The 16,114-nt window shown below is 34.0% G+C and overlaps 1 protein-coding gene across 7 annotated transcripts in view; it reads right to left on the bottom strand.

The window, feature by feature from the left end:
* Window positions 1–226: 226 nt before the first annotated feature.
* LOC126828353 (cysteine-rich venom protein Mr30) overlaps window positions 227–16,114 on the bottom strand; it is a 36,525-nt gene continuing 20,637 nt past the window's right edge. For 2 of the 7 annotated variants that reach the window (XM_050558086.1, XM_050558087.1), the window contains 8 exons: window positions 9,934–10,056; window positions 6,035–6,106; window positions 5,520–5,645; window positions 4,638–4,739; window positions 4,198–4,317; window positions 3,701–3,772; window positions 654–773; window positions 227–348 (listed from right to left, as the gene is read on the bottom strand). In XM_050558086.1, the coding sequence (XP_050414043.1) occupies window positions 344–348; window positions 654–773; window positions 3,701–3,772; window positions 4,198–4,317; window positions 4,638–4,739; window positions 5,520–5,645; window positions 6,035–6,106; window positions 9,934–10,056 (740 nt within the window). In that variant the 3' untranslated portion in view covers window positions 227–343. Of the gene's footprint in view, window positions 349–653; window positions 774–3,700; window positions 3,773–4,197; window positions 4,318–4,637; window positions 4,740–5,519; window positions 5,646–6,034; window positions 6,107–9,018; window positions 9,265–9,933; window positions 10,057–11,303; window positions 11,412–12,902; window positions 13,011–13,362; window positions 13,471–14,896; window positions 15,005–15,285; window positions 15,394–16,114 lie in introns of those variants that run through there. The other 5 variants (XM_050558088.2, XM_050558089.2, XM_050558078.1 and 2 more) reach the window with 4 other exon arrangements.

The raw sequence follows: 16,114 nt of genomic DNA, 5'->3' as shown, positions 1-16,114 counted from the left end.
TTTTTTCTGGAAAGGGGGTACGTCGAGGGGAGGGGGGGGGGGAGGGCTCTCTCGGGTACGATAACTGACAGCTGACGGACCATCAGAAGGCGATGAAAATCCAAGCTGATCCCACTTACCTAGAGGGTCCACAGATTTCACATATGGAGCTACAACTGAAGGTCAGCGGTATAGACATGTATACATGTACATGCACAAAAAGAGTAACATACATATATTTGCAATTATATATTCGTTTATTTACAATCGTCGGTAAGAAAAGCTTATTTTCATATCAAATAATTTCTTTAATAATATTATTTCGACTTTACAGAGAGTATTTAATCACTGAGTTGTCAACGGTTTATCCTGAAATAAACAATGGAAATCAATCTATGAGATCTATATAGACGGATAATGGGTTACTTTATATTGCATTTGTTAAGATTATTTAAAATCCCACAGGCCGTTAATACAATCCCGTCGTTTCAATCGACTTTCATAAAGTAGCAGAAGCTCAAGTTGAAAAAATTAGATTAAATTAATGGTCATTTGAGATATGCGAATAATGTGGAGGCGCGGGAGATGGTAGGTATAGTTGTAATAAAAGTATTACTGTTAGTTAAAGATTTTTAAAAGGTATCTAAAATTGAAATTAAACACCAGTATCTTACCACAATATCCACATTTTGTTGCACATATTATTCCACTTGGTAAATCAAGACATTGTTGTGTGACATCAGAATGAGTTACGTAAAACTGACATAGAATATGATCACCAGTACTACAGTCAGCTGTAAATAATATTAGATAAAAATATAAAACCATGTATCTATATCTTTTGTATTTGTAATAATCTTATTATAATTCTCAACAATTATTTTCTTTTTTTAAAAAAAAACATAGATCCATCGAAAAACACACACGAATAGCAATTATGATCTTAATTTATTTATTTAATTCTCTTTAGGGAGAACAAAATGTAAGTATCTGTTGTAGCGTTTACCGTTTGTTTGGATATACATGTATTAAAAGCTGTTCTCATAAGAATTGTCTTCATTAATACTGCAAGATATTTCACACCCACCCAGCGATCACATTTCTCTCCACGTCCCTATCATTTACTGAGAAAATACTTAGTTAAACATACATTATGCAAGAGCTAAATCTACCTATTGCAGGTCTTTCTTTAGTCCTGAAATGTTATCTAAATTATTATTTAGACGTTAATTAACTTATCCAGACCATAATCAACCCTCGATGCCATCGCTAGCCTGCGATGTTTATTGGATTAGGTTCTGATTTCCTGTTCGACTTCCATTCATAATTTAATCATGAAATGGATAACCGAGACTACGTTTTTTATAAAACCGACTTTAGTAATGATGATCTAGGCTAGGTCGAAAATTAAATCGCTAAAATCTCGGTTCAGAGTGGATCAATATGACTGAAATTTTCAGCAAATTCCCTTTACATTATCTAGTTTTTAACTATTATAGTGAGCACTGTCACCTATTTATCTAATTTCCCATAATGTATCTTTATACTACGTAGTATAAAAACTATTGTTTTTGTTCGGATCATTATTATTATTATTTCTTTTTTTTCCCTCGCGTTTTGGGGGGTTGGATGGCTGAATGGTTAGCGTGCGCGCGCTATATCATACAATCTGTCATTGAGTCGACTGGCGTGGTTTCGAATCCCCGGTTGTACGTGGCAAGGAGTAGGGTCGCCTGTCCAACCTCGTGGGTTTTCTCCGGGTCCTCCGGTTTCCTCCCACTGCTAAAAACCCCTACGCGCAAGCGAATTATGTAAATAAAATTAAACCATATGTTAGTCCCGAAATGACCTAGTTTGTGTCGAGTGGACGTTAAACCCCATTTCTTTTGGAAAAAGTACATATACTACTGAATTTAACTCTATACTATCCCAAAGGTATTTAGCTCAAAAGGTGAATGAATAAATAAAACTTTAGAAATGTTTTCAGGAAGTGATGCCATCAACGAAAATAGACAAATATGAGACTTCAAAGGAAACTTTCTTGTTTTTCAACCAATTTGAATGCGGTTTTCACCTATTTGTAGATGTTTGTATTTTCAGAGATTGTGGCCTATACGACGCATGTGTATGGCCTAATTTTAAGCTCAAATATGAAAAGAGTGAAAATTCTGAGCGTAACTTTTTTATTTTTGAATATTTCGACTTGAAACTTTCAGAATACATTACAAATGGGTGGATTAAGCCAAAAATGTCAACAAACAATTTCCGATTAGCTCGCATTTGAAGATTTTCAACTTCTTTAATTTTGCCTTATTTAAAAAATATTTGTCAGTAGGAGTCGTCTATCAACTTTTTAGAGTAATCTCATCAAGTTAAAATTAACCGGAAGTGCCACCATTTTGAAAATGTAAGGCAATCTTCAAAATCCTATTCGTCCTACAATTCTTATCCAATTTTCAATATCTCATATTTTTGGAAAGCATTCACAAATCGCAATCGATCGATCGTTTTAGAATTTTGATATTTGAGCTAGGTTTTTTTTTTAAAGTGACTTCATAAAATTGAAGGTTTTTTTTTAAAAAGTGTAAGACTTTGAAATCAGGTAAAATGTCAATGACAAACAATAAATTGAGTCATTTGATGCTTATTCTGAAAGTTTTATCAAAATCAGTTTATAAACAAAGGTTATTTGCAATTTTTAAAAAAAAAAAAAAAAAAATTATTAAATAGATTATGGCACAGGACCTTCAATGTTGGTTATGTTGAATTTAAATGTTTATCAAAATATGACGTCTTCATTGAATACTATTTAAACTAAAGCTCTCCCGTGGCACTGTTTTAAATTAAAACGATAGTATTATACATGTATTAGAAGATTCGCAGGTGTCGTTTCGAACATTGGAGTCTTTTTGAAAATGTAATCTTACTTTTATTGTTTCAAAAGAGTCGTGGTGACTCAGTGAGTAAGGCGCTACCTCGCTAACCAGAAGGTTCGCTGCCGGTATTGCCCGAGACAATTCCTCGTGTTTTCCTCGTGTCCCTGGTGCAGATTGGTGGGTCTGGCAAGGTACAATGTTAAGTCGTTTAGATGGGACATAAATTGCGGTCCTGTGTACACATTGTCGTGCAACAAAGGGAACCCTTGGCAGTTTTAATTCGAAATACGAGTAGACCGCCAATTTCTATTCGATTTTAAAAAACGGTTAAATATATCACCGTTACACCCTAATGCATAATGATAGTCGAGTTTAAATTTCGTAAAAATCGGATCGAAACTGGCCGGCAGTATGGCCGCTCGCTTCTTGTACGCAAATAGGGTAAACATATGTAATACCAAGGTTGTGGACCCTCTAGAGGTCACAATTTTTATCTGATTTTGATGAAACTTAAAATATGTTTATATCTCGAAGATCTAGGTTCCTGTAGATTCACGCATATCGGACCGTAACTTCCTGAATTATGCCCCTGATTGTACAAAAAATCGTTTTTTGGTTGGTTGGGGTTTTTTTTTTGGGGGGGGGGGGGGGCTTGTTCTCTGTCCATCTCTTGAAAAATGTTGGCGCATATTGCATGGCAACCGCGTGTTTAATAAATCGTGAAACTTAATGTATAAGAGTATGATTGGGTTGTATAAAAACTATCAAACCTGTTTCAAGAACAGGTCTAGTTCTATTTAAAATACTTATAATAATGTTAATGATATGATGTGGAAGTTTCATACCGGCCATATTTTTACAGGAACAGTCAGTTTCTATCAACATCTCACCAGGTAGACATATTGTGCCGGAACAAGCTGCAAGGTAAACGTGGGTGTAGGATCATAGATATATTTTTGTTTTTAGAACTATATATATATATAAAAAAAAAAAAAACAGTTTATTTCCTTCGTGTTATTATGTTAGATGCAAGTCTATTAATTAAATGTAAGTTTTTTATGCAAGAATCTAGATTATGATATTGGACTATTTATAGATGGTTTGGTGTGTGGCCCCATACTCGTATTTTAGAATGCTATGAAGTTGGCATTGTAATTTTAAAAAAAGCTTTAATTCGCTATATCACCACCCCGTGGAATGTGTATACAGTAAGATCGAATCGGTGCCTATTATAGATAACATACTTTAAATGACTGAACATCCATCATTATACATGTAAAATTGAACAATCCTTTTGGATCTAACAGACGTGACAATATACTCAAAAAAATCTCTTACTTACGTGCAGGGCAAATACCGCAATGATGGGGACATTTTGGTTGTAGAAATTCTGGACAGGCTGAGGGTGAAAGGTTTGCCGTGAGGCTGCCACAAGCCATAACAGCTGGCCTTGAACACATATCTATGTAAATGTACATAATAAATTAATGCCATTGGTCGTCTTTTGAAATTCACAGTTTACAATATTGTAGTTTGCAAGTGATTAGAAATCACATAAATGATATTCAGAGGCTGTAAACATGATAAATGTTAGGTAGAGCTATACAAATTGAGGAGAAACTGGGGATACTCTTTACTATAATTACAATTTCCTGATTGATTGTACCCAGACTTTAAAATGTGTGCGCGTTCATTGATCGATGCAAGGAAAATGGTAACGGGTGTATAATCCATTCACTTTTGGACCTATTCAAGGTTAATTTAGACAAAAATAGAACAAACCTGTTTGACATTCTATTCCTACATATGGTAACGGACACTCACATGAACACTCATTAAAATTTAATTTACCTCCATTTTTACATATTTTAGTGCACGCCGGAGCTGAAAGACAATTACGTTTATTTCTGTTACTGTGTCTTTTTGATTTTCTATGTGTGGTCTTTATAAAATCCCCGTGTGAACATTTCTACCAGTGGGTTTATTTGGAGGGGAATGGGACTCGGGGAGGAGGTGGATGGTTGGCAACTGTGCTATTTTACTAATTTTACCAATTTTCTTGTGCTTGCATGATTATTGTGTTCACTTTGTCGGAACTTCTACATACAACCCCACTTATGGCTAAAAGAAATAGTAATCTCTGGTGACCTGTGATAACCCAAGCCTAAAAATAGATATAGTTTCTTTGCTTTTTTATCAGATATGCAAAGAAAACGTGTGATCTTATTCGATAAAGAATGGTAAGGAGCAGTATCGGCTAATAATCATTGCCACACTTAGGAGGATTGCTTTGATTGGTCTGCTAGCGGTTAAATCAAAATCGTCGATAGACTGCCACGTCTGTGGATTTAAAGGACAATGTTGGTGTCAGCGAATATTAAATATGTTCTAGAACTGGTTAAACACATTCCAAATATAATTCTAACACAGAGATCTTTACGGCAGATGCGTAACGAAGATTTGAAGAAACGGGAAGCGACACGACGAAAGGAAAACACAATTATCCTTATATCCTTGTAACTGATTGAAGTAGAAAGCGATATATACAAGGTCGATTTTCACCTCACTGATAATTCAGTTGAAGACGAAAAGTTGTTATATTATACTAAGAATTCATAAAAATTATTGACTGTCACGAAATTAACTCTAAACAAAATATATTACCACCACAAAATCCACATGATTTTGGACATACTGATGAACCCATTTCACCAAAACAGAACTCTATTGGGAATAAGCCTCCACGAAAAAATATCTCACAAACTGCATTATCGTCTTGTTCACAGCTTACTGAAATAGAAAATGAAAGATGTTATTGGTTTACTATAATTATCATTTTACAAACCAATGAAACAACAACAAAAAAAAGTATCTATGTCGTAACTCGTTGCCTGGCTGTGAAAGTTATTTTCCTGCCAACCAATATACGAATTGCTGTGTGTGATATTTGCGGCGGTACACACATTTGACGGTATTCGTCGTAGTCGAAGTGAGGAATCTTTGCCTGAATTTGTTGTCAGAAAAGAATGAAATTGTAATGTAATCTAAATAAAATTTGTCATTTATTCTCTATACATAAAACATTATCACGAAACCATTCTCATAAATGAAAGCAATCTGTGATTATAGATGTTCTTTCCATAAAAATGTGTAAAGTATCAATAGCATAAAAACTCTACCTTTCAGGGGAATGCAGGTACACTTCTCTCGATGAAAATATTCACCCGTTGGACAGGCAGTAATGGCACAACCTATAATAATCCACCACACATGATATTTCAATTGATATGGATATGTATCAATTAATCCATAATGGCTCGATTTAATTTTTTAAAAAATAGATGCATGAAAACAAGGCTTAATGATAATGCCTATGTTTGTGCACGAATTAAAACGTACATTTACCTATCCTGAAAACGGAATTTGATGCAAAAATATGAAATTGGAATTACCCTTTCCTAAAAGTAAAACAAATCCCATTATTTGTATATCATATATCTTCAACACTATTTTTTTTCAATGGATTATTCATACTAAACCTACAAAAATTTAATGTCCTTGCATATTCTCTCTCTATGTATTCTCTCTCTATGTGAGAGGGGGGGGGGGCGGCGAATGGCTAACACATGCGCGCGCTGTATCATAAGGTCTTTCACTGAGTCAACAGGCGGGGTTTCGATTCCCCGGTTGTACGTGACAAGCAGTAGGGTCGCCTGTCCAACCTTTTGGGTTTTCTCTGGGTCGTCCGGTTTCCTCCCACTGCTAAAGACCCCCTACGCCAAGCGAATTATTCAAATAGAATTAAAAAATTTGTTAGTCCCGAAATGACCTAGTTTGTGTCGAGTGGACGTTAACCCCCCCCCCCCCCCTCTCTCTCTCTCTCTCTCTCTCTCAAACAAAGCAGTGCGCCTGCACAAACCGCTTTCAACAACCTGCAAGGCTGAGGTTCTCCTTTAACGTTTAAATAGAGGCAAGCATCAGTCCGAAATACCACGGAATAAACTGTATAATATTATCAAGGCATTATATCTCAACCACAAAAAAAAAACATTTTAAAAAAAACCCCAAGAAATCCCACAAAAGAAGAAAACTAGAAGTACAAAAGGCAATTCATTTGACAGTGTAAAATAATTATGAGCAATTAAAGACTTGCATGCATCTGCATAAAACCGACCGAGTTCAAACTGGATTAGACTTACATTTCAGACCTATTTTACAGATGTGGTCAACGTCGCTTGCTTAAAAAAGATTTTACGAAAGCTATCAAACTACAATAATCAAACGACCATACTAATGAAGAGTTTCGGTTCGTAACCTTCGAATAAAAACGAATACTAAATATATCAGAATGTCCGCTATTACAAAAGTTTCGGTTCCTAAGTTTCCAATAAAAAGTTTAATACAAGGCAATGGTACACGAATACTGAATATATCAGACTATCATATAAAACGTATATAAAATAAATAAAACAAGTGCAAGAAAAGTGTCAAAAATGAAATTCTGGGTCGCACAAGAATACGAATAAGTCATATCATTAATCACTAAACAACGAGCAACAAGGGTAATGTAACACAATAAAGCTAAAGCAAAGTCAGAAATCCAATGCTTTCAGTACGCAAAGACAGCTGATATGCAAAACTAAAAAGAAAGGAAAGTTTACCAGATACAACACCAAACGAAAGAAACCAAATTAACAGAAGATAAGCAAAACCAGCTCCTCTCGGCAAATACCCCTGTCAGACCGGGGTGGCGTCCTTACTGCGCTGCTGCGACCCTACGGCAACCAGAAAATGCACAAGGTCTCCGAGAAATGTGAACCTAACGCGACAAAATGTCTTAAAAATTACAAACTTGAAAAAAGCCACGTTCTTACCGCGAACAGCGCGATTATACCACGTTCTCACGAGATCTATTGGCTTGGCGATCATCGGCGAACCCGCGGCGCTCTAACCACGCTCATGGCCTTTTTACCACACGCGTTCTACGTGTATCGCGACAGTTCGTTTCTACCACGAGATCACGGCGACTATATAAGCTGGTTAGATTTTTGAAAATTTCAAGATGATCATTGTGCAGTCACACATGAAAACCATGGTCGTCATAAGAACTCCAAAACCGCAGTGGGTAACCCCATAAGATCGCCATAGGCGCACGTCCTCGTAGCTTTCCAGGTCAGATCGCAGAACTTTGACGTTTGTTTCAACATGCTCGAAACATGCACAGCACGATATCTGGCGTTTCCACCACGCTTATGGCGATCTTGACGCGCCCTGAGATCAGCGCAGTAAGGACGCCAACCCGGTCTAACGGGGTATGAGGGAATCAATAAATAGAAAATACAAACCGCGTGCAATAAAAATTGAAAATGAGGTGCCAGTTTTTGATAAAAAAAAGTAATCTTACCAGTTTGGGGAAGTTTTATTAAAAGGACCTAGAAGTAGCCTGGTGCAAATGTTACGCGACATGTTTTATTTCATTGCATGGTAGGGGACAAACACTGTTGTTAGATATCATTACACAACTCGAAGAAAAAATAAATTGATTTTTGTTTTTTTGTTTCTTTGTTGTTTTTTTTTTTTTTTTTTTTTTTTTTTTTTTGGGGGGGGGGGGGGCTTCTGCTCCCAAATAAAGTGACAATTACTTAATGTAAAGGATTGGTGCGACTGATGCTATATTTTGCTCCTAATATTTGATTGTATTATCATCCTTTTGTTGATTATTCCAATTTATGTGATTCATGGTTTGAGACAATCCTTGACGATTAATAACTTGTGTCCAGTTTATCTACACACAATGAATATAGTGTGTTATACAGGAATAAAATAAATCTTCTCAACAGTGTTGTTACATCAGCATAATCACAACCCCCACCCTACCCTCCTCCAGTCTTATTGCTAATGTTTATAAATGACCCTGGAAATGATTAATTCATGCAGATTGTCAGACTTTCAACTATAGGTTCAACCATTCAAATATTTTTTTAAGGTTACCACAAAGTGCACAGTTCTTCGGTAGATATCGTAAAATGGGTGGATAATTAGAGATTTAGGCTTTGAGGTGAAATTAAATGACCGAGTTTTTCGTGTGCTCCATGTCAAAGATTCTATTCATAGAATTGCAAATTCACAAAGACTTGGCTGTGTCTCCAAAAAAGAAAAGATCTTTCTGTTTTCTCATTTTATTTTGAGAATTACAAACTTGTGAAGACCTAGATGCATATTCTACGTGATATGCAATGTAGCCTGACATTATTCATAGGATGTAGTTCTCGGTGTGGAAAGATAGTATTCTTTTAAGTTGGACGCCGTAACTGACAAGCGGGGCCCCAGAAGCCAAACTGACATATGCATCTACACCTGGCAAAGTCAAGTCGCCCCCCGTTTCTACAAGGTATCAGGCACGTGGGAGCTGCAAATCAAAAAATTTATATTTATATTGAAACTAAAACTATCCAAATTTTAAGATGTCAAGCAATTGTCGATGTGGAAATAATTCTTAAAATGGCACTAAGGATTTAATTTGATTTTTTGGGGCGGAATGTAACAATTTTCCTTTGTTCAAAATTGTACGCCCAAGGATAATGATAAGAATAACCAGTTGTGTAACAGTCGCCAGTTTAGACCAAAAATTAAACTAAATTTAGTAAACAAGCCGCTTTCCTCCAAATTGAGTATGAAACAGCTTGTCCCATCATTAATTGAAATTAAAAACCCGACCAACCCAATTCAACACTTTATTTTGAATTTGCAAATATAAAACAATATATTGTCTGAACAATATTGAGACCATGTTGATAAGGTCATCGAAAGTATAAAAAATGAAACGATATATAAATCAGTTGAAGCAATCCCTATGACCGCAGTTATTACAAGGCCGTAGGTCAGTCAATCACAGAAGCAGTCGGGTTTCAGTAAGAATTCAAATTTAACGACCCGTCTAGACTATAGAGAATTTACTACAAACGCATGTGCTCTTCTCTGGTCTGTTAGTGGTGACTTTGTGAACCTTTTCTAATCAGAGCTAGTTTGGTCGATATTTCCTGTGGGGGGTTATTGATTATTGACTTAGAAATTTTACCTTGTTGTTCGCCACACAATCCACATTTTGTAGGACAGAAACGCTTCAGGCCGTCATTACATGTTGATGGTTGACCAATATTTATATACGTACACCATGGGTGATCTCTTGTGCTACACAGGTCTGTAAAATTATTAAATTATAAAGGTAACTATTCAAGCCTTTCTCACAAAATTAATTGTTTGGCATAACGGAAACAGCGAGTACAATATTGTAAACAAATATCCTTTTGGTTGCCAACTTCTTTCTGAAACTGAGTTTTAAAACACTATGATACATATTCACTTTGTGCAAATATATAAATCATTGTTACTATACAAAATAAAAGAAAATGCACTGTATTCGCATTTGAACTAGATTAAACTGAAGCTTTAGGTATTCTTATCCCAGAAAGCAGTATAACTAGGCAAATGCATTCTATAACCTAGTTAAATTTGTTATTAATTTATCTAAGATGTTTTTGAATTAATGAAAGCAATAGTGACCAAAATTAGAAGAAATGGTTTATATAAATATATGATAGTTAAAAACAATAAGTTGATAATAACATCTATTCTAAACAAAACTGTTCGGTATTGGACCTCAAGCGTCTGATAAAGAAAATGGGAAACATACCCCTCGCGGACTTTACTCAAAACATATAAAAAAAAATCGGCTTGGAGACCGGAACTTCCTGCATTAAATAATGAAAACGCTACCACTTTTTTTTTAAATCAAACACGAACACATAACATGGGGTTAGAATTTATTTATTTAAGAAAAATCTTGCAAAAGAACCTTAAGCATAGCATAACACTAATGTAATCCACACAACCAGCTCTGCACGTATATTGCGCTGTGCTGTGAAATAAAAATGAAAAAAAAAGTTACATCACAAACAAACCATATAAGGGATACGGAAATTGTGAATTTAGATTAAACCATTAGCCCCGGTTTTCTGTTTAGTTTTACACCAGTCTGATTTAAATACAGATCTATGTTTCGTTTCTTTTTTTATACTATGGATAGCCTACAATACATGAAGATCTGGCCGTTGTAGTGGAAGTTCGCGTCAGGGGTCATACGAGCCGCTTTTGACCCTATGAGTCAGACATTGATTAATCAAACAGCGTTGACGTTTCTAGAGGTTTAACCACAGTTCCGGGCACCTTTTTAATGGCTAATCTCTCACATCAGATCCCAGTATTGTGAAGACAAGTTAAACGAAATTTTGAACTATAAAAAAAAGAAACGAAATAGGATCTATGTTTTAATCAGATTGGTTTTACACAGTCATAGAAATGTTAGAAACCCAAGCACCAGTAAATCGTACAACTAGATAGACACAAATTTCAAATAGAAGAACACAAATTAGATTTAATTGGACTTGCCGACACCGCAACTGAAACCAGTATATCTGTCGGGACAGTCACATTGACATTCAGTTGATCTTAGCTTGCCACCATTAGCGCATGAAAATCCACAAGTATTGGGTGGAGCTGAAAGATTATTGATTGTTTATTATATTAGCCATGAATGTACTTATTACTTTTACTTAAGCCTGGCGCACACTACGAGACAATTTATGCAATCGCCTCAATTTCAGTTGAGGTAGCACACTACGCGACGACTTTGGCAATGGCACAAAATACAAGCTGTCGCGTGTTTCGCCATGTGACGAAACGCAATTTCGTCGTCAGCCGTCGAATACTTAAATTAATATTGGTTTTATACATAGTGATGAGGAGGCGGTGTAGTCGTCTTCCTACAACACCAGTCTAGCGCAGTGTGGTTATAATAGTAGTAACGAGCTCAAATTGGGAGACTCTTGTATAGAAAAAAGGGGATGCTACATGAGGATGAGACCAGAGTACGGCGATTTTTTTTTTTTTTTTTTTTTTCATCGTCGGCGACCGAAATCGCCTATGTCGTCGCGTAGTGTACCTAAACAAAAAATCAGTCAGTAAATATTTAGATTTTATTTAGATTATTATTTAAAGGTATATTTCAGAAAATTTTTGATAAAATTTCTTTCTTCAAACCCTCGACAAAATTAAAGACAAGATATGAGTAAGCGTTCTTAAAATAGCCATTAACTAGACATCTGAGTTTTATTATTATATAAAATATTTAGATATGTTTTATTATCAATATCATTTATTGTATAAATCATTATTTTCATCATTTATTATATAAAATAGTTAGACATGTTTTATTATAATTATGACGTATTATATAAAATAGTTAGTCATGTTTTCTCATTATCTTTTATTATATAAAATATTTAAATATGTTTTTTTATTATTATCATTTATTGTATACGTCATTATTTTCATCATTTATTATCTTATATATAGTTAAATATATTTTATTATAATTATCATTTATTATATAGAATAGTTAGATATGTTTTATTATTACTATTATCATTTATTATATGAAATAATTAGATAAATTTTATTAGAATTATCATTTTATTTATTATTTTATTTTGTTATTATTATTATTTATTATTTATTATTATTATCATTATTATATAAACTACGTAGACACGTTGTTTTATTATTATTATCATGTATTATATAAAATAGTTAGACATGTTTTATTATTATTTGTGATATAAAATATTTAGATAAGTTTTATTGTAATTATCATTTATTTTATTATTATTATTATTATTATTATTAATATTATTATTATTATTATATAAACTACGTAGACACGTTTTATTATTATTAGCATGTATTATATGAAGTAGTTTGACACGTTTTATTATTATTACTGTGATTTATTATATAAAATAGTAGGGTATATTTTATTATTATCATCCTCTATTGTATAAATTAGTTGGATATGTTTTATTATTATAATTTATTATATAAATCAGGTACATATGTTTTATTATTATTATTGACTTATTATATAAACACAATAGATATCTTTTATTATCATTATCATTAGCCTTCATTATATAAAAGCATATAACTTGCCGACTTCACAACTTAAACCGGAGTAACCAGCAGGACAGGAACAGGTACAGGCCACACTATTTAATACACCATCATTTTTACACGTACGTCTGCATTCTAATGTTGGCGCTGTAAATAGATGGGAAATGTATGATATTGATTAATATCATGTAAATATGACTTGACACACCTTAATAGAACTCTTTATTAAACTGGTGCTTTGCTTTAATGTAATTAATTAATTAGTTTTCATATATTCTATATCTAAATTGATAAGAAATGTATGACATTAATTAACATCATGTAAATATGACAGATCTCTTATTAACCCTGTGCTTTGCTTTATCATAATAAATTATTTAGTTTTCATAGATTATATGCTTCATAGACAATATTTAACGTGAAGGGCACATTGAATATATTTAACTTTCGTTTAAATTTTAAGAATTGATGGGTTTAATTATTATTCAGTAAAACTTGCCAATTTCACATCTGGCTCCAACATAGTTATTCCTACATTGGCACGTACACCCGGAATTAGACTGAATTAAATCACCATTACTTTCACAATTAAGGTCACATGGAGGTGCTGATTGTATAAAATAAAAGACATATATCACAAATTCCACAAAACAAAATAAACAAATAAAAATTGGTAATTACGAAACAAAGCAAAGTAGGAAATAATAATTTGAATGATTCATTTGAATCTAACCAAAAATTGTGGCCAGAACCTTCGTGCCTATTTCAAAATTATACGTAAAATGTAAGGGGTCAAAACCCAAGAAATTGCTATCTGCTGCGCAGACAAATCTACCTCATCCGACATGTATTTTAAAGTTCATTAAAATCGGATAAAAATTGTGATCTCTATATTGCCCACAAACAAATGTGACTATCGATAAAGTTAGTTCTCTAATAACCCTAATGCTCCAAACCAAATTTTAAAATAATCTGTTTAAAAAATATAGCCTTTATCGCGTTCATAGATTTTCAGAAAGGCGGGCATAATTCCAGATCGTAAGATCCGATGCACACCAAAATCAAACTAATCCGAGATCTCTTGATTCTTAACACACTTTTTAAAGATGCATTTATATGTTAAGTTTCATCAGAATAGGACAAACATTGTGGTACATGCAGGCTCCACAAACTTTGTACATATTTCATAGTTTTCGTAAAAGGCATGGGGGCATTATTACAGAACGGAAGGTCTGATTCACATCAAAATCGAACTCATCCAAAATCATTTGATCCTTAACTCATATTTCCAGTTCCATCTAAATCTAGAGGGTCCAAAAACCCAACGTATCCACTATTTGCATAATGGGGAGTGGCCATTTTGATGGGAAGTATCGGTCCAAGTTTCATAAAATGGTCATATATTTGAATGGTTTTTAAAATGAAAGACACTGCAATTTCTATGGAGTCCAAAAGCTAAATACTTCGAAAGGAACCGAGATGGGTAGGATATGAATATATACTCTTCAGAAAAAGTAGGTGATATTTGGGGCAATCTGACCCACTCCTTTTGCAGTGCCAGGACCAATTCTTGCAGTGTTGTCGGTTGACGTTGACGTCGACGAACACGTCTCCCGATCAAATTAAACGTAACACACTAAAGCAAAGATTCGCTAAACAGTAAATCGTATGCAAGAACCGATAGGAAAGCAAACATGGAAAGGATAAACCAGCACGTGGCAGTTTTCATCAACCATTTCTTGAAGTGTCAAATTTGACAATGAACCCCTCCCACGTTTATGGCGCTATTGCGTGGCGCATGTGCAGCTCAGTGGTTCTGTTGGGGCGATAAGTTCTTCATCTGTGAACATACTCTCAAAGCATGTCAAGTGTCCATGACTATTTATCATTTCACAACCTACATACGTATTTGCATCTGAATATCCTCTACCTTTTTTGAAGAGTATATATTTAAAGTTTTGTCAAAATCGGATACAAATTGTGACGTGTAGAGTTTCCACAAAATTTCTAATTTAGGGGTAAAGAAAACCAACCTAATAGACAAGTTGTTCCCGTGTATCCATTTCTACATTGGCACCTACATTCAGTATTTGTTGATATTAAATCTCCATTGTCACCACACGATAAAGTACAGGGAGGCGCTGTTAAGGAAAAATAATTAATATTACAAAAGTTAAAAGCATGTTTGACTAAATGTAAAATATACACAGTCAATTCTAAAGGTTTCTCATATAAATAATCAGAACTAACGTAGCCTCAACATAAATTAACTATTAACGACATAAGTAAGCAGATTACTAAACAGTTCCATCGTTTCACTTTCAAGAACAAACCACCACCAACAGAAATAAATAGTTTGGTTTTTTTCTTTCTGCATAGCAAATTATTAAACCACCACCGAGATACATCATATATAACTAACGTGTTTGACAGTTTGTTCCTGTATAACCATTTCTACATTGACATCTACATTCTGTACCACTTGATATTAAATCACCATTTACATCACATGATAGAGTACATGGAGGGGCTATTTAGAAATACATTAACATATAAATAATCAGGGACATGTTTCGTAAATATTTCTTATTTTTTTGGCTTAAAACGTTACATCAAATTATATTTTTGACATTTTTATTCACAATCCAAGCCCATAATTAACACTTTGTGCTATCCAATGGCTTAGATATTGGATGGATTAGAAAATGCCCTTCGTATCGTCGTTAAACGCTATAATATGGCCAAACAGGACTAGATTTTCTTAAAATATATGGCCCACTCACGGAGACTGCCGATAAAACAACTGACAATAAAGTTATACGCAGTCTTATTTGGACTAAAAGTAAAGCGAATTTGATACCAATTTAATAGCATCCACTGTCTGAAACCCATTGAAAGTGGCCATTTATAATTTCGTTCACAATAAAGTAATTATTATCTATTGTTGAACCATTATAACAAAAACGATCAGCTCTTTAACTAAATTCCTGTTTAATCATATTAAAGAAAATAACAGTAACCACTAAAATATTAATTTTAAAGACATCGTTCCATGTACGAACTGCATGATTTAATGATATTTTTCGACAAAAATTAACGTAGCAAATCATTTCACTATCAAAATTGTTTGTCACATGATCTGATTGTCACGGACACCAGCCAAACTTAAGTAGGCTCAATTTTCGCCTTTTATTTGTCTGTAATGTTCATTGACTATACTTTTAAGCATCTAACTGTTTTCATAGCCGTTA

Source organism: Patella vulgata, chromosome 7 (assembly GCF_932274485.2).
Source record: "Patella vulgata chromosome 7, xgPatVulg1.2, whole genome shotgun sequence".
NCBI lineage: Eukaryota > Metazoa > Mollusca > Gastropoda > Patellidae > Patella > Patella vulgata.
This window is presented reverse-complemented; position numbering and strand designations above follow the sequence as displayed.